Source organism: Scyliorhinus torazame, chromosome 13, assembly GCF_047496885.1.
Source record: "Scyliorhinus torazame isolate Kashiwa2021f chromosome 13, sScyTor2.1, whole genome shotgun sequence".
NCBI lineage: Eukaryota > Metazoa > Chordata > Chondrichthyes > Carcharhiniformes > Scyliorhinidae > Scyliorhinus > Scyliorhinus torazame.
Window position 1 is genome coordinate 81,842,315 of NC_092719.1, and position 23,594 is coordinate 81,865,908.

The 23,594-nt window shown below is 50.8% G+C and overlaps 1 protein-coding gene across 1 annotated transcript in view; it reads left to right on the forward strand.

The window, feature by feature from the left end:
- Positions 1 to 23,594, forward strand: part of plxnc1 (plexin C1) — a 361,547-nt gene that overhangs the window by 277,761 nt on the left and 60,192 nt on the right. Inside the window, exons 30-31 of the mRNA XM_072471872.1 lie at positions 8,160 to 8,323; positions 12,132 to 12,279. Coding sequence (XP_072327973.1) covers positions 8,160 to 8,323; positions 12,132 to 12,279 — 312 coding nt within the window. The remainder of the gene's footprint in view (positions 1 to 8,159; positions 8,324 to 12,131; positions 12,280 to 23,594) is intronic.

The window sequence follows — 23,594 nt, forward strand, 5'->3', positions numbered from 1 at the left end:
TCCACAGCACCTTGAGGCAGCAGAACTAACTAGTGTGCCACCATGCAGCCCTGGTTTTAGGGAAACTAATAGGATTGAAAGCGGATAAATCACCAGGGCCCGATAATCTTCATCCCAGAGTACTTAAGGAAGTAGCCCTAGAAATAGTAGATCCATTGGCAGTCATTTTCCAAATTTCTTTGGACTCTGTAATGGCTCCTACAGATTGGAGGGTAGCTAATATAACCCCGCTATTCAAAAACGGGAGGTCAAGAGAAAACAGGGAACTATAGACCAGTGAGCCTAACGTCAGTAGTAAAGGAGTTGCTCGAGTCGATAATCAAGAATTTCACAGCACAGCTAATGGAAAGCAGTGGTATAAGCAGACAATGTCAGCATGGATTTGTGAAGGGGAAATCATGCCAGACAAATCTTTCGGAATTCTTTGAAGATGTAACTAGTAAAGTTGATCAGGGAGACCTGGTGGATATGGTTTATTTAGGCTTTCAGAAGGCTTTCAACAAGGTCTCACGTAGCAGATTGCTATGTAAAGCTAAAGTGCATGGGATTGCGGGTAGTGTCTTGAGATAGAAAGCTGGTTACCAGATAGGAAGCAAAATGTTGGAATAAATTAGTCTTTTTCCAATTGGCAGGCAGTGACCAGTGGGGTATCGCATGAATCTGTGCTGGGACGCCAACTGTTCAATCATTTGGACAAGGGAACTAAATATAGTATTTCCAAATTTGCAGGTGATACAAAGTTGGGTGGAAGGGTGAACTGTGAGGAGGATGCAGAGATTCTTCAGCCGGATTTGGACAGGCTGAGTGAGTGGGCGTATGCATGGGAGATGCAGGATAGCGTGGATAAATGTAAGTTATCCACTTTGGCAGCAAAAATAGGAAGGCAGATTATTATTTGAATGGGTGTAAATTGAAAGAGGTGGATACTCAGCGAGACCTTGGTTTCCTTGTGCATCCGTCGTAGAAAGTAGTGCGTAGGTACAGCAGGCAGTAAAGAAGGTAAATTGTATGTTGGCCTTCATAGCGAGAGGATTTGAGTATTGGAATAGAGATGGTTCACTACAATTGTATAGGGCCACTAGTGTAGTTTTGGTGTCCTTATCTGAGGAAGGATATTCTTGCTGTGGAGGGAGTTCAGTGAAGGTTTACCAGGCTGATTCCTGGGATTGGCGGGACTGTCATCAGGAGAGACTAAATCAGTTAGGATTATATTCATTGGAGTTTAGAAGAGTGAAGGGGATGATAGAAACTTTAAAAATTCTAACAGGATTAGACAGGGTATTCAGAAAGAATGTTCCCGATGGTGGGGGAGTCCAGAACCTGGGTTATTAGTTTGAGGATAAGGGGTAAAACTTTTAGGACTGAAGTGAGGAGAAATGTTTTCACCCAGAGAGTGGTGAGTCTGTGGAATTCCCTACCACAGAAAGTAGTTGAGACGAAAACATTGTGTAATTTCAAGAAGGAATTAGAAATAGCTCTTGGGGCTTAAGGGATAGGGGGGGGGACATGGGATCAGGGTATTGAACTCGAGGATCAGCCATGATCATAACGAAGGGCGGAGCAGGCTGGAAGGGCCGAATGGCCTCTTGCTGCTTCGATTTTCTATATATGTTTCTATGTATAATAACCAAGTAATCTGTTTTAGTGATGATGGATAAATATTGGCCAGGACACGGGGGAAGAACTATCCTGCTGTACTTCAACTAGTGCCAGAGGATGTTTCAAATTCCTGAGAGGGCCTTGTTGCTCTTTTGAGCCTTAGTTTTATTAGCTCTGATTATGTCACCTTTGCTCACGAGTCGCCAGGTATCTTTCTGATACCGCCACGTGGTTCAAGCTCGAGTTATGATTAATAAGACAGCACACTGCTTAGTAAGATTGAAATCAACGGTCATTTATTATGTACAGCAATGAATACTTCCACAATAATCCTACTTTCTATATCAAAACTTACCACTACTGGCCAATACTTAACTTTAGGAATGGCCCACCAGGTCAGGGAAACAAATGGTTTATCGAATTGGGTCTGGCCTGCGGGATTCAAAAGGCTGATACAGGTCGATGGCTAGGAAGTCTCTATCGGGTAGCGATCGCTGGAGTCAGAAGTACTGTTTCTGGTCGATGTTCTTGCGAAGATTGCGAGCAGGAGAAGAAGGGAGAGAGAGAGAGATCTGAACTTGGCCCCTCAATTTATAGGGCCCAGGGGCTTCCCGCCTCTCGGGGCGGCCCTTGACCCTGAGTCCCAAGTGATTGGACTTGTTCCCAATCACTGGGTTCGATATGCTCCAATAATGGGGCGATTCTTTGATCGGGGGGTGGTCGTTCACCTTTCTTTGTTTCGGCCACTGCTGGCGCCGAGAGGTCTGGATCGGCATTCAATTGCTAATATGTTGCAATTGTTCCCGGGGATAGCCGATTAAACTGCAGATGTCTGTGTTGATGTGCTGCTAATAGTCGTAGGTATCGATCTGGGCCGACTTCCCCAGAGCCGAATACGCTATTCTGTCTGCAGCTGTCCGTTTGTGTCCTGTTGGCTGCTTTTCCCATCAGCCTTTTCGGTTAGCCACTTTATATCGGGTTTTGGCCAAATTAATAGGGAATCAGCCATTTTAGGTGGCTACAGCCTGAATACCAAACAATACTATCAGCATTCATCCCTATAACTCCCATGAAACTGACAGCAGTTTCTGCACACATGCAGTTAAAAGTAGAAATCCGGAAGTTGCTGTCAGTGATTCGATGTTTCTCCATAGGGTATATCGTTGAAGTTCCAACAGACTAGAACTTGCCCATATCCGACACACATTGCTGTAAAACTAATTGAAAAGATTACGCCTTGAAGAATAATGTGTAACTGTGTTTCTAACAATCGGCGGGATTCTCCGTTCCTGAGACTAAGTGTTGACGCAGGGACAGGATTCGTGGACTTTCACAACAGCAAAACTGGCGCCGCAGCTGGACCAATTCAACAACTGTCCAGGGGCAAGCACCCCCACCATGTGGAACACAATCGATTCCAATGAGAAATGGGGCCGGATTTGCGATTGACACTCAGAAGGCTAACAGGCTGCAGCCGCATATACACACTACCCTCCCCACACCATCCCAGCAAACAAGATGGCAGCAAGACACGTGGCCCCACGCTTCACGGATGCCGAGCTGGAGACCCTCCTGGTTGCCATGGAGGAAAGATGGGCCACCCTGTACCCCGGCCCGGGAAGGAGGCTGCCAGTCATCGCCATTCACCATACCTGGGCACAGGTGGCAGAGGCAGTCAGCGCCACCAGGAACACCATCCGGTCCGGCCTGCTGTGCAGGAAAAAACTGCAGGGCTACCTCAGGGTGGCCAGGGTGAAGAGGCAACATTGTGCCCCTGGCATCAACCCCCATCCCACACAGCCATAACCCCATCCCCCACCAAGAGGTCAGCTGAACCCCCACCCTTCACCAAATGCCGGCACCCATACAGGCTGCCACTGAGGCCACCAGTACGCGCCCCCTGGTCTGCATGCAGCGGACTGTCTTTAACACTGTCATTTTCTGTCTGTCTGTCTCGCCCTCTCTCTTCCCCCCCCCCCCACAACCCAGGAGAAGGCCCCCCATAACTGCCGGGAGCGGGAGAAAACTGGAGGGGGTACGCCTGACCTGCGGCCCCTCACCACAGCAGAGCAGCGGGCCCTGGACGTGCTTGACGGCGCTGAGGAAAGGGAAGTTGCCAGGGTGGAGATCGGCCATGGGCGAGGAAGAGAGACGCCTCTTAGTTGTGGTTCCCCTTGACACATGTGTCAAACCCCCACCCCCCAGCACCATCCTCACCCCCACCCCATCACCTGCACACCACCCTGGCCCCCCCCTCACCCCCACACCACCCTCACCTCCCCCCCCCCCCCCCCCGGGCCCGCGGTCTAATCATGTGTCTTGTCTTGCAGATCTGCTGAATATGGCGTCGGTCCATCCAGTGTCACCCGCCCCCCAGCCAGTGCCACAACCCGAGCCCCCACAGTGTTCTGACCAGCGACGAGGACACAGAGCCACTATGCCTATGACCCAAAACGCCCCGGAGCTCGTGTTCAGGAATGACACTGATTTCCCATCACAGCTGACTCCTACACACTCCAGCATCCCAGAGACACTCACCTCAGTTAGTCACTTTAGTGACGAGGCTCCTGGGACACCCTCTGATGCGCACCTCACAGCTGCTCCGGTACATGAGGTGGAGGTAGTAACTCCCAAGGGGGTGGACGGTCGGAGGGTAGGCCAACCCCAGGGACTAGCTCCCATCCGGACTGGTTTTGGGCTTCTGAAACGGACAGTCCCATCTCTAGTGGCGATGCAGTCGCAGAGGGGTTTTTGGCGAGCATCCAACACCTGCAGGTGTAGTTGGAGGAGTCCAACTGCATGCAGTAGAAGAGGTGGTGCCAACCATGCGTGGCCCCCAGGCCAACATTGCACGGGTGGCATCCGTGGTGGAAGCCTTGAGGCATTTGTGGTATGGATCAGCACGTCCAAGAGCTCGGCACCCTGCAGGCCCTGGCCGAGGCCCAGGACAGGGCTGCCCTCTCACAGGCAACCATGTGCCAGAGCCACCTGGACATTGCAGCGGTACTTCTGAGCGTGGGCCAGTCACAGTGGGCCATGGGTGAGAATGTCGGCAGCATTGCCCGGGCATTGGCTGGCATGGCGCAGACACACATGGAGGTGGCCCAGACCCAGAGGAAGATGGCACAGTCACTGGCTGATGTGGCACAGACCCTCAGGTTGATGGCATAGTCACAGCGTGATGTGGCGCAGTCGCAGACGGAGATGGTCCACTCCCTGTGCTCCATTGCCACAAGCATTAGGACCCTGGTTGAGACCAGAACAGGCCTCCCGGACTGGCAGCGGCAAGTGGCGGGGGTGCCTCAGGAGATAGCTCCGCCCCCCCCCCCAATTCCACGGTGTAGCCCAGGGGCCGGCCCAAGGGAGGAGGAGATGATGGGGCCCCTGCTGGTGACTCCCGCAGGGAAGGTGCTGGAACATTGCAGCACCTCGGACTCCACCCCACTTCCTGTCCCTGGCGGATCTGCTGGGCAGTGGGCAGAACAGGGCGGCACCACGCCACCCAGGACACCTGAGCAGCACCCAGGCCATCCAGGCAACGGCCACCAATGGGGACCTAGGTCCCATGGTGGGAATCGCAGCAGGCCGCCTCCACTCCTGATACCCTGATATATTGTCTGAGGATCCACCTTGGCGCAGCGTGAGGGCCCGTAAGGCCAGAAAGAGACAACAGTTAAGTTAGTACAGGTGCAGGGCACAGTGTAGTGATAGTTGCTCGGGCACGTATATATATATAGGTTCACATTAGACATTTGTCTGCAACATTACAACCTGCCTCTGTGTTCTGTCAGATGGGTGTGAGGGGTGGGCTGGTCTGAGCTGGCCAGACAGGGGGTGGGGTGCGGGGGGGAGGGGTGAGCCTTCCTCCTCCCCGACCATGCCCACCACCCCACCCCACCCCACCTCAGGAGTCCGATGGCACCGTGTGATGGAACGGCCAGCTCGCATGCAAGGATCACTCAGGTGGACGATGGGAAGTACTAACGTGGGCAAGAGTCAGACATTGTCTAACGATGCGGAGCACCAGAGCTCATCGCAGAGTGGGTTGTCATCATCCTCCATCCCATGGATCAGACCCGATGTTACCGCCAACCCAGGGCCCCACCCCCATAGTGCGGCAGGTAAGTATCACTAAGGGGCTGGAGGAGGTGAGGGGGTGGGATGCGATGTCCGTGCCCCTGGCCAGTCCCCACCCCCCACCCCTAGTCGGTGAACCTGGAGACGATCAGAGCATCCCGTGCACGTTGGCCCTGGCGCACTCGTCGTGCGGCCTCCCGTGCCTGTCTGGCCCCCGTGTTCTGCCCATCCTCACCCACTCCCGCATCCGCCGCTTTGGAGGAGGCCTGCCATTCATCCTCCTCCTCCAGCACGTCGCCCCTCTGCTGCACGATATTGTGGAAGAAGCAGCAGGCTGTCTATAGGGGCGAACGGCTGACATGTTAGCATGGTGCGAACCCCCATGTCCAACCAGGTCCAACGGGCTACATGGTAACCCCTGTTAGCACTGCAGTCTCTGCCATTGCATGTTTCCCCCATCCCTGGCCCCGTTAGTGCCTTGCACCGAGGGGGTCTTTGGCCCTGGAACCTGTCCCTGCTGCCAGAGGTACCGTCAGCTGGCACTGCCCTTGCCAGCTGTACACTCCACCTGTCCTGTGCCCCCGTAGGGGCTACAGTAGTCCATGAATGCGTTGACTGTTGCCTTGCCGGCGAGTGGCAGCTGGGTAGGAGGGGTACGGCGGAGGGTGGGTTGGAGTGGTGGGGGCACCCATACGGCCGGTGTCACTCTGTAGACCCAAGGCCAAGGTGGGTGGTCAATGGGGTACGCAGCAAGATGGCTGCCTTGCAAGCTGCGGCAATGGCAGTCTGAGCCTGGACCCTAGCCCAGTCCTGCAGGGGGTCACCCCGGCCACATGGCCAGTTCCCCCGTCACATTCCTCCCTGCCCCAACCCCAGCCCAGCCAGTGGTCCAACCCAGCATCCCACAGTCGGGCCCCTCCTTGTCCTACCTCCTCTCTCTCCCTCATCAGCCATGGCGCCAGTTTCATGATTTTTAAAGGGACGAGTGAAACTCGCCATCGGGAATTCGCTCCAGTGGAGATGGAGAATCGCGGATACCCTGGAGAATACCGGGTCGAGCCCGTTAATGATATTCCAACAGCGTTTACTGTTTGTGCGTTCTGAAATGCATTGACGCCGCTATCAAGGCGACGGAGAATTGGGATTTGATGAGAATTCGACGACCATCACGATTTCGGCGACGGAACCGTTTCCCGGTCCGGTGTAGGCCAACGGAGAATCTCATCCAATGTCTTTGATTACAGCTCGAAAACCTTCCTGACGCTGGAAAACGTTTTAAAATTTGTGAAATGCTAAATTCCTTCATTATGATGAAATAATATTTTTTAAAGTTTGTTTTTGGTTTTTCAGATTCTACTGCAATCCCACATGTGTGTCCCAATCATTTATTTTTCTCTCTGTAATCAGTACATTTTGCTTCCTGGTTTGCTGTCTGTGAGAATATTTCAGTTTGATTGGCTGCTTACCCAGATTGATGATATCACTGTTACTGGAAATCCCCTTGATTTGACTCCGGTTACAAACCAATGTTAAGAAAAGGGAAATCAACATCACAAAGAGCACTGATTTTTGTGGGCAGTTTTCAAGATCAGGCGAGCACCATTGCTAATTGCGCAACCTGCCCATTGTTTAGGTGATGTGATTGAGAGATAAATATCATCCAGAACACCAGGGAGAACTCTCCCACTCTTCTACAAAATAGTGCCACAGTTTATGTCCACCAGAGAAGACAGATTTGAAAAAATGCACCTCTGACAGCGCAGCACTCCCTCAGTACTTACTGCACTGCAGTGTCAACCTGAATGATGGTGTAAGACCTGAACCCAATGACATCTGACTCAAAAGTTGAGAGTGCCTCTGTCATCACGGTAATTTAACTCATTCTGTCCGGATTATTAATCCAGTAATTTAACCATTATACTACCATCCCCTCTGTGCCAATTTTGTTTCCTGATGATCAAAACCAGGTAGTCCCAGTAATTCCATTCAGGAATATTTTACAAGAGCTGAAGCTGTTTAGATTAGAGTTTTCTGGGGATATATTTTTCAATTTAGGACAGCTTCTGAGGTGATAAGGAATACAGAGCAGTTGTAAAGAAAATAATTTTTTTTTAAAAAGAGTTTCAACTAAACATCATAGCGTGGGCGGCAACATTAACTTGACTGACAGCCCAGAACCTTTGGGTGTTTCACTCTGTCAGCTGTCTCCAAGCTGGTTTATTGCGTGAGGAATTTTACTGCTGCAAGCACAGCTCTCTCTCTCGTTCCCCCTCTCGCTCTCTCCTTTTCCCTCACTCCCTCTCCCTCTCTCCTCCCTCTCTCTTGCTCTCGCTCCCACATTCTCTCTCCCTCACTCTTACTCTGTCCATCTCTTCCTCTCTTACTCACTCATTCTCTGTGTTTCAATTATATTGTAACTTTGAAGTGCTTTATGGATCTGTTCTCCCTCATGCCCCTGCCACTGATTTATTTTCCTCTTTCAGGTTGCACTTCACTGTTTCGTTGAGGACCTTTTTAGGGGCATCTGGAGTATGCCAAATAACAAAGCACCTCTGGCCATTAGGCACATCTTTGACATCTTACATGCTCAGGCCAACAATAAGAAGATCACTGATCCCGATGTGTTACATATATGGAAGACAAACAGGTACTGAATATCACACAATCTGTCAGTTTAGCAAGTGGAGATGCGGTTCACTTTCCCCAATGCAATGCTCCTCCCCCTCCCCTGCCCCAATAGGAAATATTTTGAAAGTAATGTAGTCATGCCAAATTTCACTACCCTGTGCACAGTCAGTGATAACATTGTCATTGTGAAACAAGTATTTGGGTTCAATTCCGGCCTCGGGTGACTGCCTGTGTGGAGTTTGCACGTTCTCCCCATGTCTGCGTGCGTTGCCTCCGGGTGCAGCGGTTTCTTCCCACAGTCCAAAATGGGCCTAGGTACGGTGCTGTTTCAGAGGGTTGGTTCAGACTGATGGGCCAAATGGCCTCCTTCTGCACTGTAGGGATTCTATGGGAAATAAAGCACTGAGCAGGGCTCAAAACTGGAACTATATGGTTCAGCTATTTGGTCCAGTCATTGGATCATCACTAATGTTTTACTACACATTTCTCCGTTCACCATTTAGAAAATAGCCAATGTGATCAGGGGCTGGATTCTCCAATAATGGGGCTATGTCCCCACGCCAGTGTAAAAGTGCTGGCGTTTCACTCTGGACTTTCCTTAAGTCCTGAGTGATTCTCTCATTGGCAGGGGGCTGGCAGGGCGCCGGATGGTTCTCGCAGCTCTGGCTGCGAATACGGGGCACCGCACTTCCGGTCAGGATTCCATGCATGCGCATGGGGCAGCTGCCACCGAGCGACAGGGCGGACTCGCACCGCGGACCGTGATGGAAGAAGTAGGCCCCCCCGAGATCACGCACGCCCGCAGATCGTGCCTCCTGATCGCTTGCGTGTCCGTCCATGAGGACCCCCCCCCCCCCGGTGAACGATCCCCCCGCCCCCACCAGGGTGGTCGCAGACAGAGTCCGCAGCTGCCACCAGATGACCAATGGGTGGTTAGAACCACGCCTTCGGGAACTCGGCCAGTTTCACGCGGGGGGGGGGGGCCTCTGTCAATGGACAGGGACCGGAGAATCGCGGGAGCGGCGCCGGTCCGAATTTCCGGGGTGACAACCATTCTCCGCCCCCTGCGCCGAACGCAATTCCGGCTCAGGGAATCCAGCCCCAGATCTTTATGTTCACACTCACCATCTTGAGACGAGGACAAGAGGATTATAACCCACTCTAGGCTTCAGGGTCTTCATGGGAGGCACGTTAGCACAGTGGTTAGCACTGTTGCAATGGCAGAAAGTCTCCTTAATAAAATCAACACAAAGTGTTATTCACGAGATATAAATGAGGAAAGGATGACTGTAGACTATTTGTGGGAATTGTTCTATTTGTGGCACGGTAGCACAGTGGTTAGCACTGTTGCTTCACAGCACCAGGGACCCGGGTTCGATTCCCGGCTTGGGTCACTGCGGAGTCTGCACGTTCTCCCTGTGTCCGCGTGGGTTTTCTCCGGATGCTCTGGTTTCCTCCCACAAGTCCCGAAAGATGTGCTGTTAGGTGAATTGGACATTGTGAATTCTCCCTCAGTGTACCCAAACAGACGCCGGAGTGTGGCAACTAGGGGATTTTCACAGTAACTTCATTGCAGTGTTAATAATGTGAGCCTGCTTGTGACACTAATAAAGATTATTATTATTGAACACCACATCCAGTGCTGAAGGAAGTTCAATACGGTTACATCTGTTGAGGGGGTTGGCTGGTGTGTGTTGCCTCACTTGGGATTGAGCAGCCCCATAGAAGATACTGGAGGTTCAATATCGATAAAAGCAACATGGTAGCATTCTGCCAGGCCCACTGTTCCTTCATACTCATTGACAATCTTCCATTATTTGGGTAACCAGTTCATTGCAGCTGTATTTAAAGGTGGCATGGGAAGCTAATCAGTCAGCCTTGTATTCATTGTGGAAGATGGATTTCTTTGTGAATTTGGAAAAGGTCCAGCTGTTGAGGGTGGAGAACCTGAACTGGGGAGACAACAGGAACGCACGGCAGGGTAGAACTGAACAACAGATTTATTACGGTATACACAAAATAACAAAACTATCACTCCTCTCCCCAAAGTGCCAATCTCCTTGACCTGCACCCAGGCCAGGGATTTTATCATAGAATTTACAGTGCAGAAGGAGGCCATTCGGCCCATCGAGCATGCACCAGCCCTTGGAAAGAGCACCCTACTTAAGCCCATGCCTCCATCCTATCCCCATAGCCCAGTAACCCCACCTAACCTTTCGGACACTAAGGGGCAAATTAGCATGGCCAATCCACCTAACCTGCACATCTTTGGACTGTGGGAGGAAACCGGAGCACCCGGAGGAAACCCACGCAGACACGGGGAGACCGTGCAGACTCCGCACAGAGTGACCCAAGCCGGGAATCGAACCTGGGACCCTGGAGCTGTGAAGCAACAGTATTAACCACTGTGCTACCGTGCCGGTATGGGGTTTATGTGGGGAAACCCTGCCCACAATTACCAGGGGATTTCATACTCAGCTGTGTATGGGGGGAATCCTTTGGAGCACAGTCCTTGGCCCCCTAACAGGTTGTAACACGGGGAAAACCAGCTCAAAGCTGAATACACATCGTTGTGCAATGATTGCAGTTTAACCTTGTCTATTCAGCCATAGAGTTCTACTTTCTACAAAGAAAGGTTAACCCTATCCTCCTCTTTGCACAGACACAGCTGACCCTGCTGCGTGTTTCCAGCATTTTGTTTCTAGTTCTTGCTTACTTTTTTTTTAATATAGTGCACTTATGCGTGGAGGCTGAATGTTTTGTAATCTATTGTGGACATTCTCTTGCAATTATCTGAATGTACTCCAATCCCTTGGTTCACCCTCTGGCCTGGTGACACATGGAGCTCTCTGATCATTTTATGTTTGTGCTTATATTATTCCTTCCCATTATTTCCCCTTTGGCCAAAAACAATGCAGGGAGTGGTTGAAAACAAGTTGTATGCAACAAAGATGGAGTACATCAAGTGTCCAAATGACACAGATTTATTAAAATGAGGACTTGCATCTTTCCAAGATTACAGCAGTGACTGTATTTCAGAGTTCATTCATCGGGTCTACAACACATTGAAACACCTGATGGTTGTGAAAGGCACTATATAAATGCAAGTCTTTGTTACCATCACACTCTCAAGACTGTCCCACAGTGTTCTACTGCCAATTAACTACTTTTGAGGTGTATTTGCCGTTGTAATGTAGGAAACTGACAGCCAATTAGTGCACAGCAAGCTCCCACAAACAGCAATGGGATGCAATATGTTTAGCCGTGTTGGTTGAGGAATCGATATTGGCCAGAACATGGGAAGAACAACTTTGCTTTTTTTTCAAATCGTGCCATGGGACCTTTCATGGCCACTTGAAAGGATAAGACGAGGTCTCAGTTCAATTTCTTACCTGTAAGACAGGTGGTCAGTGAAATAAGTTTTCATCTTCATCACATGGGCAGCTATTCTGACAGATCAAAACAATATGATATATGATGGAAAGATAGGTTCTAAGCAGGTAAACGATTAGATCCGTCAAATTACCAGGTGGAGAAGTGGATCGCTTACCCAACCTCAGACCCCCGCCCCTCAGAAGGAAATGTCTTGTCGGTAATGTTGTGATGCCAAATTTCTCTACCCTGTGTACAGTCAGTGATAACATTGTTACCGTGAAACAGCACAGAGCAGGGCTCAAAACTGGAATTGTGACCAATCAGTATGATACAGCTATTCGGATCCAGTCACTGGATCTCATGGAAAATGAATGATTCCAGGAGCACCTCAATGTGCTGATATTTGATAATGACACTGTCAGATTTTAATATTCTTCTTCTTTGTTCACCAGCCTTCCTCTGCGTTTTTGGATAAACATCATTAAAAATCCTCAATTTGTGTTTGATATGGAGAAGACCCCACACTTGGATGGCTGCCTCTCTGTCATTGCACAGACCTTCATGGATTCCTTCTCCTTAGCATCACATCAGCTTGGGAAGGTAATTATATTAGAGCTGACTAACCAATCGGTGGGGGGCACAATCTCTGTGCTGCTTCCACCGCATTACTCCCCTGTCCGTTACACCCTCTTCCCCTTACACCCCCCTGCCCATTACATCCCCACCTCATTAAATCCCTGCCCGTTATACTCCCGCCCTATTCCACCCCTGTCCGTTCCACCTCCGCCTCGTTACATCCCTGACCGTTATGCCCTCTGTGAATTATATCCCTGATTGTTACACCTCCTGCCCACTACACCCCTCCCCTTTGCATCCCTCCCCTTACACCCCACCCCATACAACCCCTACTCATTCCATCCCCGTGTGTTACACCCCACCCCTTAACAGTCCCAGCCCATTCCACCCCTGTTCGTTACACCCCTGCTTATTACACCCCGTCCCCTTACACCGCACGTCACTCCACTCCTGTTGATTATACACCCTGGACGAGTTTCTCCGTCCCGCCACTCCAGATTTCTGGTGCAGCAAACCATCGGATGCTCCGTTTCGCCTGCTGGTCAATGGGGTTCCGCATTGTGGGGCAGCCCCATGCCATCGGGAAACACCGGGCTGCCAACAAAACTGAGAATCCCGACGGCGGAGAATTCAGCCTCCTGTCTGTCCGTTATACCCCCTGTCTGTCTGTTATACCCCCTGTCTGTCCGTTATACCCCCTGTCTGTCTGTTATACCCCCTGTCTGTCCGTTATACCCCCTGTCTGTCCGTTAAACCCCCTGTCTGTCCGTTATACCCTGTCTGTCCCTTATACCCCCTGTCTGTCCGTTATACCCTGTCTGTCTGTTATACCCTGTCTGTCCGTTATACTCCCTGTCTGTTTGTTATACCCTGTCTGTCCGTTATACTCCCTGTCTGTCTGTTATACCCTGTCTGTCTGTTATACCCCCTGTCTGTCCGTTATACCCTGTCTGTCCGTTATACCCTGTCTGTCCGTTATACTCCCTGTCTGTCTGTTATACCCTGTCTGTCCGTTATACCCCCTGTCTGTCCGTTATACTCCCTGTCTGTCTGTTATACCCTGTCTGTCTGTTATACCCCTGTCTGTCTGTTATACCCTGTCTGTCTGTTATACCCTGTCTGTCTGTTATACCCCTGTCTGTCCGTTATACCCTGTCTGTCCGTTATACCCTGTCTGTCTGTTATACCCTGTCTGTCCGTTATACTCCCTGTCTGTCTGTTATACCCTGTCTGTCTGTTATACCCCCTGTCTGTCCGTTATACCCTGTCTGTCCGTTATACCCTGTCTGTCTGTTATACCCCCTGTCTGTCTGTTATACCCTGTCTGTCCGTTATACCCCCTGTCTGTCCGTTATACCCTGTCTGTCTGTTATACCCCCTGTCTGTCCGTTATACCCTGTCTGTCTGTTATACCCCCTGTCTGTCCGTTATACCCTGTCTGTCCGTTATACCCTGTCTGTCCGTTATACCCCGTCTGTCTGTTATACCCCCTGTCTGTCTGTTATACCCTGTCTGTCCGTTATACCCTGTCTGTCCGTTATACCCTGTCTGTCTGTTATACCCTGTCTGTCCGTTATACCCTGTCTGTCTGTTATACCCTGTCTGTCTGTTATACCCTGTCTGTCTGTTATACCCCCTGTCTGTCCGTTATACCCTGTCTGTCCGTTATACCCTGTCTGTCTGTTATACCCTGTCTGTCCGTTATACCCTGTCTGTCCGTTATACCCTGTCTGTCTGTTATACCCTGTCTGTCCGTTATACCCTGTCTGTCTGTTATACCCCCTGTCTGTCCGTTATACCCTGTCTGTCTGTTATACCCCCTGTCTGTCCGTTATACCCTGTCTGTCCGTTATACCCTGTCTGTCTGTTATACCCTGTCTGTCTGTTATACCCCCTGTCTGTCCGTTATACCCTGTCTGTCCGTTATACCCTGTCTGTCTGTTATACCCCCTGTCTGTCCGTTATACCCTGTCTGTCTGTTATACCCCCTGTCTGTCCGTTATACCCTGTCTGTCCGTTATACCCTGTCTGTCTGTTATACCCTGTCTGTCCGTTATACCCTGTCTGTCCGTTATACCCTGTCTGTCTGTTATACCCTGTCTGTCTGTTATACCCTGTCTGTCTGTTATACCCCCTGTCTGTCCGTTATACCCTGTCTGTCCGTTATACCCTGTCTGTCTGTTATACCCCCTGTCTGTCCGTTATACCCTGTCTGTCTGTTATACCCCCTGTCTGTCCGTTATACCCTGTCTGTCCGTTATACCCTGTCTGTCCGTTATACCCTGTCTGTCCGTTATACCCCCTGTCTGTCCGTTATACCCTGTCTGTCTGTTATACCCCCTGTCTGTCCGTTATACCCTGTCTGTCCGTTATACCCCCTGTCTGTCCGTTATACCCTGTCTGTCTGTTATACCCCCTGTCTGTCCGTTATACCCTGTCTGTCTGTTATACCCCCTGTCTGTCCGTTATACCCTGTCTGTCCGTTATACCCCCTGTCTGTCCGTTATACCCTGTCTGTCTGTTATACCCCTGTCTGTCCGTTATACCCTGTCTGTCCGTTATACCCTCTGTCTGTCCGTTATACCCTGTCTGTCTGTTATACCCTGTCTGTCCGTTATACCCTGTCTGTCCGTTATACCCTGTCTGTCCGTTATACCCCCTGTCTGTCCGTTATACCCTGTCTGTCTGTTATACCCCCTGTCTGTCCGTTATACCCTGTCTGTCTGTTATACCCTGTCTGTCCGTTATACCCTGTCTGTCCGTTATACCCCCTGTCTGTCCGTTATACCCTGTCTGTCTGTTATACCCCCTGTCTGTCCGTTATACCCTGTCTGTCCGTTATACCCTCTGTCTGTCCGTTATACCCTGTCTGTCTGTTATACCCTGTCTGTCCGTTATACCCTGTCTGTCCGTTATACCCTGTCTGTCCGTTATACCCTGTCTGTCCGTTATACCCCCTGTCTGTCCGTTATACCCTGTCTGTCTGTTATACCCCCTGTCTGTCTGTTATACCCCCTGTCTGTCCGTTATACCCTGTCTGTCCGTTATACCCTGTCTGTCCGTTATACCCCCTGTCTGTCCGTTATACCCTGTCTGTCTGTTATACCCCCTGTCTGTCCGTTATACCCTGTCTGTCTGTTATACCCCTGTCTGTCTGTTATACCCTGTCTGTCTGTTATACCCTGTCTGTCCGTTATACCCCCTGTCTGTCCGTTATACCCTGTCTGTCCGTTATACCCTGTCTGTCCGTTATACCCTGTCTGTCTGTTATACCCTGTCTGTCCGTTATACCCTGTCTGTCCGTTATACCCTGTCTGTCCGTTATACCCCCTGTCTGTCCGTTATACCCTGTCTGTCTGTTATACCCCCTGTCTGTCCGTTATACCCTGTCTGTCTGTTATACCCCTGTCTGTCCGTTATACCCTGTCTGTCCGTTATACCCCCTGTCTGTCCGTTATACCCTGTCTGTCCGTTATACCCTGTCTGTCCGTTATACCCCCTGTCTGTCCGTTATACCCCCTGTCTGTCCGTTATACCCTGTCTGTCCGTTATACCCCCTGTCTGTCCGTTATACCCCCTGTCTGTCCGTTATACCCTGTCTGTCCGTTATACCCCCTGTCTGTCCGTTATACCCTGTCTGTCTGTTATACCCTGTCTGTCCGTTATACCCCCTGTCTGTCCGTTATACCCTGTCTGTCCGTTATACCCCCTGTCTGTCCGTTATACCCTGTCTGTCCGTTATACCCCCTGTCTGTCCGTTATACCCTGTCTGTCCGTTATACCCTGTCTGTCCGTTATACCCTGTCTGTCCGTTATACCCTGTCTGTCCGTTATACCCCCTGTCTGTCCGTTATACCCTGTCTGTCCGTTATACCCCCTGTCTGTCCGTTATACCCTGTCTGTCCGTTATACCCTGTCTGTCTGTTATACCCTGTCTGTCCGTTATACCCCCTGTCTGTCCGTTATACCCTGTCTGTCTGTTATACCCTGTCTGTCCGTTATACCCTGTCTGTCTGTTATACCCTGTCTGTCCGTTATACCCTGTCTGTCCGTTATACCCCCTGTCTGTCCGTTATACCCTGTCTGTCCGTTATACCCTGTCTGTCTGTTATACCCTGTCTGTCCGTTATACCCTGTCTGTCCGTTATACCCCCTGTCTGTCCGTTATACCCTGTCTGTCCGTTATACCCCTGTCTGTCCGTTATACCCTGTCTGTCTGTTATACCCTGTCTGTCTGTTATACCCTGTCTGTCCGTTATACCCTGTCTGTCCGTTATACCCCCTGTCTGTCCGTTATACCCTGTCTGTCCGTTATACCCTGTCTGTCTGTTATACCCTGTCTGTCTGTTATACCCTGTCTGTCCGTTATACCCTGTCTGTCCGTTATACCCTGTCTGTCCGTTATACCCTGTCTGTCTGTTATACCCTGTCTGTCCGTTATACCCCCTGTCTGTCCGTTATACCCTGTCTGTCCGTTATACCCTGTCTGTCTGTTATACCCTGTCTGTCCGTTATACCCTGTCTGTCTGTTATACCCTGTCTGTCCGTTATACCCCCTGTCTGTCCGTTATACCCTGTCTGTCCGTTATACCCCCTGTCTGTCCGTTATACCCTGTCTGTCCGTTATACCCCCTGTCTGTCCGTTATACCCTGTCTGTCCGTTATACCCCCTGTCTGTCCGTTATACCCTGTCTGTCCGTTATACCCTGTCTGTCTGTTATACCCTGTCTGTCCGTTATACCCTGTCTGTCCGTTATACCCTGTCTGTCTGTTATACCCTGTCTGTCCGTTATACCCTGTCTGTCCGTTATACCCTGTCTGTCCGTTATATCCCCTGTCTGTCCGTTATACCCTGTCTGTCCGTTATACCCTGTCTGTCCGTTATACCCTGTCTGTCTGTTATACCCTGTCTGTCCGTTGTACCCTGTCTGTCCGTTATACCCTGTCTGTCCGTTATACCTGTCTGTCCGTTATACCCTGTCTGTCTGTTATACCCTGTCTGTCCGTTATACCCTGTCTGTCCGTTATACCCTGTCTGTCCGTTATACCCCCTGTCTGTCCGTTATACCCTGTCTGTCCGTTATACCCCCTGTCTGTCCGTTATACCCTGTCTGTCCGTTATACCCTGTCTGTCCGTTATACCCTGTCTGTCCGTTATACCCTGTCTGTCTGTTATACCCTGTCTGTCCGTTATACCCTGTCTGTCCGTTATACCCCCTGTCTGTCCGTTATACCCTGTCTGTCCGTTATACCCCCTGTCTGTCCGTTATACCCTGTCTGTCCGTTATACCCTGTCTGTCCGTTATACCCTGTCTGTCCGTTATACCCCTGTCTGTCCGCTTTACCCTGTCTGTCTGTTATACCCTGTCTGTCCGTTATACCCTGTCTGTCCGTTATACCCTGTCTGTCCGTTATACCCCCTGTCTGTCCGTTATACCCCCTGTCTGTCCGTTATACCCTGTCTGTCCGTTATACCCTGTCTGTCCGTTATACCCAGTCTGTCCGTTATACCCTGTCTGTCCGTTATACCCCCTGTCTGTCCGTTATACCCTGTCTGTCCGTTATACCCCCTGTCTGTCCGTTATACCCTGTCTGTCCGTTATACCCTGTCTGTCCGTTATACCCAGTCTGTCCGTTATACCCCCTGTCTGTCCGTTATACCCCCTGTCTGTCCGTTATACCCTGTCTGTCCGTTATACCCAGTCTGTCCGTTATACCCCCTGTCTGTCCGTTATACCCAGTCTGTCCGTTATACCCTGTCTGTCCGTTATACCCCCTGTCTGTCCGTTATACCCTGTCTGTCCGTTATACCCCTGTCTGTCCGTTATACCCCCTGTCTGTCCGTTATACCCTGTCTGTCCGTTATACCCCCTGTCTGTCCGTTATACCCTGTCTGTCCGTTATACCCAGTCTGTCCGTTATACCCTGTCTGTCCGTTATACCCTGTCTGTCCGTTATACCCCCTGTCTGTCCGTTATACCCCCTGTCTGTCCGTTATACCCTGTCTGTCCGTTATACCCTGTCTGTCCGTTATACCCAGTCTGTCTGTTATACCCTGTCTGTCCGTTATACCCTGTCTGTCCGTTATACCCTGTCTGTCCGTTATACCCCCTGTCTGTCCGTTATACCCTGTCTGTCCGTTATACCCTGTCTGTCCGTTATACCCTGTCTGTCCGTTATACCCCCTGTCTGTCCGTTATACCCTGTCTGTCCGTTATACCCTGTCTGTCCGTTATACCCCTGTCTGTCCGTTATACCCTGTCTGTCCGTTATACCCTGTCTGTCCGTTATACCCCCTGTCTGTCCGTTATACCCTGTCTGTCCGTTATACCCTGTCTGTCCCTTATACCCTGTCTGTCCGTTATACCCTGTCTGTCCGTTATACCCCCTGTCTGTCCGTTATACCCCCTGTCTGTCCGTTATACCCTGTCTGTCCGTTATACCCCCTGTCTGTCCGTTATACCCTGTCTGTCCGTTATACCCAGTCTGTCCGTTATACCCTGTCTGTCCGTTATACCCCCTGTCTGTCCGTTATACCCCCTGTCTGTCCGTTATACCCTGTCTGTCCGTTATACCCTGTCTGTCCGTTATACCCTGTCTGTCCGTTATACCCCCTGTCTGTCCGTTATACCCTGTCTGTCCGTTATACCCTGTCTGTCCGTTATACCCCCTGTCTGTCCGTTATACCCCCTGTCTGTCCGTTATACCCTGTCTGTCCGTTATACCCCCTGTCTGTCCGTTATACTCTGTCTGTCTGTTATACCCAGTCTGTCCGTTATACCCCTGTCTGTCCGTTATACCCTGTCTGTCCGTTATACCATGTCTGTCCGTTATACCCCCTGTCTGTCCGTTATACCCTGTCTGTCCGTTATACCCTGTCTGTCCGTTATACCCCCTGTCTGTCCGTTATACCCTGTCTGTCCGTTATAACCCCCTGTCTGTCCGTTATACCCTGTCTGTCCGTTATACCCTGTCTGTCCGTTATACCCCCTGTCTGTCCGTTATACCCCTGTCTGTCCGTTATACCCTTTCTGTCCGTTATACCCTGTCTGTCCGTTATACCCAGTCTGTCCGTTATACCCTGTCTGTCCGTTATACCCCTGTCTGTCCGTTATACCCTGTCTGTCCGTTATACCCCCTGTCTGTCCGTTATACCCTGTCTGTCCGTTATACCCTGTCTGTCCGTTATACCCAGTCTGTCCGTTATACCCCTGTCTGTCCGTTATACCCCCTGTCTCTCCGTTATACCCTGTCTGTCCGTTATACCCCCTGTCTGTCCGTTATACCCCCTGTCTGTCCGTTATACCCTGTCTGTCCGTTATACCCTGTCTGTCCGTTATACCCAGTCTGTCCGTTATACCCCTGTCTGTCCGTTATACCCTGTCTGTCCGTTATACCATGTCTGTCCGTTATACCCCCTGTCTGTCCGTTATACCCTGTCTGTCCGTTATACCCTGTCTGTCCGTTATACCCTGTCTGTCCGTTATACCCAGTCTGTCTGTTATACCCTGTCTGTCCGTTATACCCTGTCTGTCCGTTATACCCTGTCTGTCCGTTATACCCTGTCTGTCCGTTATACCCTGTCTGTCCGTTATACCCCCTGTCTGTCCGTTATACCCTGTCTGTCCGTTATACCCTGTCTGTCCGTTATACCCTGTCTGTCCGTTATACCCTGTCTGTCCGTTATACCCCCTGTCTGTCCGTTATACCCTGTCTGTCCGTTATACCCTGTCTGTCCGTTATACCCTGTCTGTCCCTTATACCCTGTCTGTCCGTTATACCCTGTCTGTCCGTTATACCCCCTGTCTGTCCGTTATACCCCCTGTCTGTCCGTTATACCCTGTCTGTCCGTTATACCCTGTCTGTCCGTTATACCCCCTGTCTGTCCGTTATACCCTGTCTGTCCGTTATACCCAGTCTGTCCGTTATACCCTGTCTGTCCGTTATACCCCCTGTCTGTCCGTTATACCCCCTGTCTGTCCGTTATACCCCCTGTCTGTCCGTTATACCCTGTCTGTCCGTTATACCCTGTCTGTCCGTTATACCCTGTCTGTCCGTTATACCCCCTGTCTGTCCGTTATACCCTGTCTGTCCGTTATACCCCCTGTCTGTCCGTTATACCCTGTCTGTCCGTTATACCCCCTGTCTGTCCGTTATACTCTGTCTGTCTGTTATACCCAGTCTGTCCGTTATACCCCTGTCTGTCCGTTATACCCTGTCTGTCCGTTATACCATGTCTGTCCGTTATACCCCCTGTCTGTCCGTTATACCCTGTCTGTCCGTTATACCCTGTCTGTCCGTTATAACCCCCTGTCTGTCCGTTATACCCTGTCTGTCCGTTATACCCCCTGTCTGTCCGTTATACCCTGTCTGTCCGTTATACCCTGTCTGTCCGTTATACCCCCTGTCTGTCCGTTATACCCCTGTCTGTCCGTTATACCCTGTCTGTCCGTTATACCCTGTCTGTCCGTTATACCCAGTCTGTCCGTTATACCCTGTCTGTCCGTTATACCCCCTGTCTGTCCGTTATACCCCTGTCTGTCCGTTATACCCTGTCTGTCCGTTATACCCCCTGTCTGTCCGTTATACCCTGTCTGTCCGTTATACCCTGTCTGTCCGTTATACCCAGTCTGTCCGTTATACCCCCTGTCTGTCCGTTATACCCCCTGTCTCTCCGTTATACCCTGTCTGTCCGTTATACCCCCTGTCTGTCCGTTATACCCCCTGTCTGTCCGTTATACCCTGTCTGTCCGTTATACCCTGTCTGTCCGTTATACCCAGTCTGTCCGTTATACCCCTGTCTGTCCGTTATACCCTGTCTGTCCGTTATACCATGTCTGTCCGTTATACCCCCTGTCTGTCCGTTATACCCTGTCTGTCCGTTATACCCTGTCTGTCCGTTATACCCCTGTCTGTCCGTTATACCCTGTCTGTCCGTTATACCCCCTGTCTGTCCGTTATACCCTGTCTGTCCGTTATACCCTGTCTGTCCGTTATACCCCCTGTCTGTCCGTTATACCCTGTCTGTCCGTTATACCCTGTCTGTCCGTTATACCCTGTCTGTCCGTTATACCCAGTCTGTCCGTTATACCCCTGTCTGTCCGTTATACCCAGTCTGTCCGTTATACCCCTGTCTGTCCGTTATACCCTGTCTGTCCGTTATACCCAGTCTGTCCGTTATACCCCCTGTCTGTCCGTTATAACCCCCTGTCTGTCCGTTATACCCCCTGTCTGTCCGTTATACCCTGTCTGTCCGTTATACCCCCTGTCTGTCCGTTATACCCTGTCTGTCCGTTATACCCTGTCTGTCCGTTATACCCTGTCTGTCCGTTATACCCCCTGTCTGTCCGTTATACCCTGTCTGTCCGTTATACCCTGTCTGTCCGTTATACCCTGTCTGTCCGTTATACCCAGTCTGTCCGTTATACCCCCTGTCTGTCCGTTATACCCTGTCTGTCCGTTATACCCCCTGTCTGTCCGTTATACCCTGTCTGTCCGTTATACCCAGTCTGTCCGTTATACCCCCTGTCTGTCCGTTATACCCCCTGTCTGTCCGTTATACCCCCTGTCTGTCCGTTATACCCAGTCTGTCCGTTATACCCTGTCTGTCCGTTATACCCTGTCTGTCCGTTATACCCTGTCTGTCCGTTATACCCTGTCTGTCCGTTATACCCCCTGTCTGTCCGTTATACCCTGTCTGTCCGTTATACCCTGTCTGTCCGTTATACCCCCTGTCTGTCCGTTATACCCAGTCTGTCCGTTATACCCTGTCTGTCCGTTATACCCTGTCTGTCCGTTATACCCCTGTCTGTCCGTTATACCCCCTGTCTGTCCGTTATACCCTGTCTGTCCGTTATACCCCCTGTCTGTCCGTTATACTCTGTCTGTCGTTATACCCTGTCTGTCCGTTATACCCCCTGTCTGTCCGTTATACCCTGTCTGTCCGTTATACCCTGTCTGTCCGTTATACCCTGTCTGTCCGTTATTCCCTGTCTGTCCGTTATACCCCCTGTCTGTCCGTTATACCCCCTGTCTGTCCGTTATACCCTGTCTGTCCGTTATACCCTGTCTGTCCGTTATACCCCTGTCTGTCCGTTATACCCTGTCTGTCCGTTATACCCCCTGTCTGTCCGTTATACCCTGTCTGTCCGTTATACCCTGTCTGTCCATTATACCCCCTGTCTGTCCGTTATACCCTGTCTGTCCGTTATACCCCCTGTCTGTCCGTTATACCCTGTCTGTCCGTTATACCCTGTCTGTCCGTTATACCCCCTGTCTGTCCGTTATACCCTGTCTGTCCGTTATACCCTGTCTGTCCGTTATACCCTGTCTGTCCATTATACCCTGTCTGTCCGTTATACCCCCTGTCTGTCCGTTATACCCCCTGTCTGTCCTTTATACCCTGTCTGTCCGTTATACCTGTCTGTCCGTTATACCCTGTCTGTCCATTATACCCTGTCTGTCCGTTATACCCTGTCTGTCCGTTATACCCTGTCTGTCCGTTATACCCTGTCTGTCCGTTATACCCCTGTCTGTCCGTTATACCCTGTCTGTCCGTTATACCCTGTCTGTCCGTTATACCCTGTCTGTCCGTTATACCCCTGTCTGTCCGTTATACCCTGTCTGTCCGTTATACCCCTGTCTGTCCATTATACCCTGTCTGTCCGTTATACCCTGTCTGTCCGTTATACCCCCTGTCTGTCCGTTATACCCCTGTCTGTCCGTTATACCCTGTCTGTCCGTTATACCCTGTCTGTCCGTTATACCCCTGTCTGTCCGTTATACCCTGTCTGTCCGTTATACCCTGTCTGTCCGTTATACCCCTGTCTGTCCGTTATACCCCCTGTCTGTCCGTTATACCCTGTCTGTCCGTTATACCCCTGTCTGTCCGTTATACCCCCTGTCTGTCCGTTATACCCCTGTCTGTCCGTTATACCCTGTCTGTCCGTTATACCCCTGTCTGTCCGTTATACCCCCTGTCTGTCCGTTATACCCCTGTCTGTCCGTTATACCCCCTGTCTGTCCGTTATACCCCCTGTCTGTCCGTTATACCCCTGTCTGTCCGTTATACCCCTGTCTGTCCGTTATACCCCTGTCTGTCCGTTATACCCTGTCTGTCCGTTATACCCCTGTCTGTCCGTTATACCCTGTCTGTCCGTTATACCCTGTCTGTCCGTTATACCCCCTGTCTGTCCGTTATACCCTGTCTGTCCGTTATACCCCCTGTCTGTCCGTTATACCCCCTGTCTGTCCGTTATACCCCTGTCTGTCCCGTTATACCCTGTCTGTCCGTTATACCCCCTGTCTGTCCGTTATACCCTGTCTGTCCATTATACCCC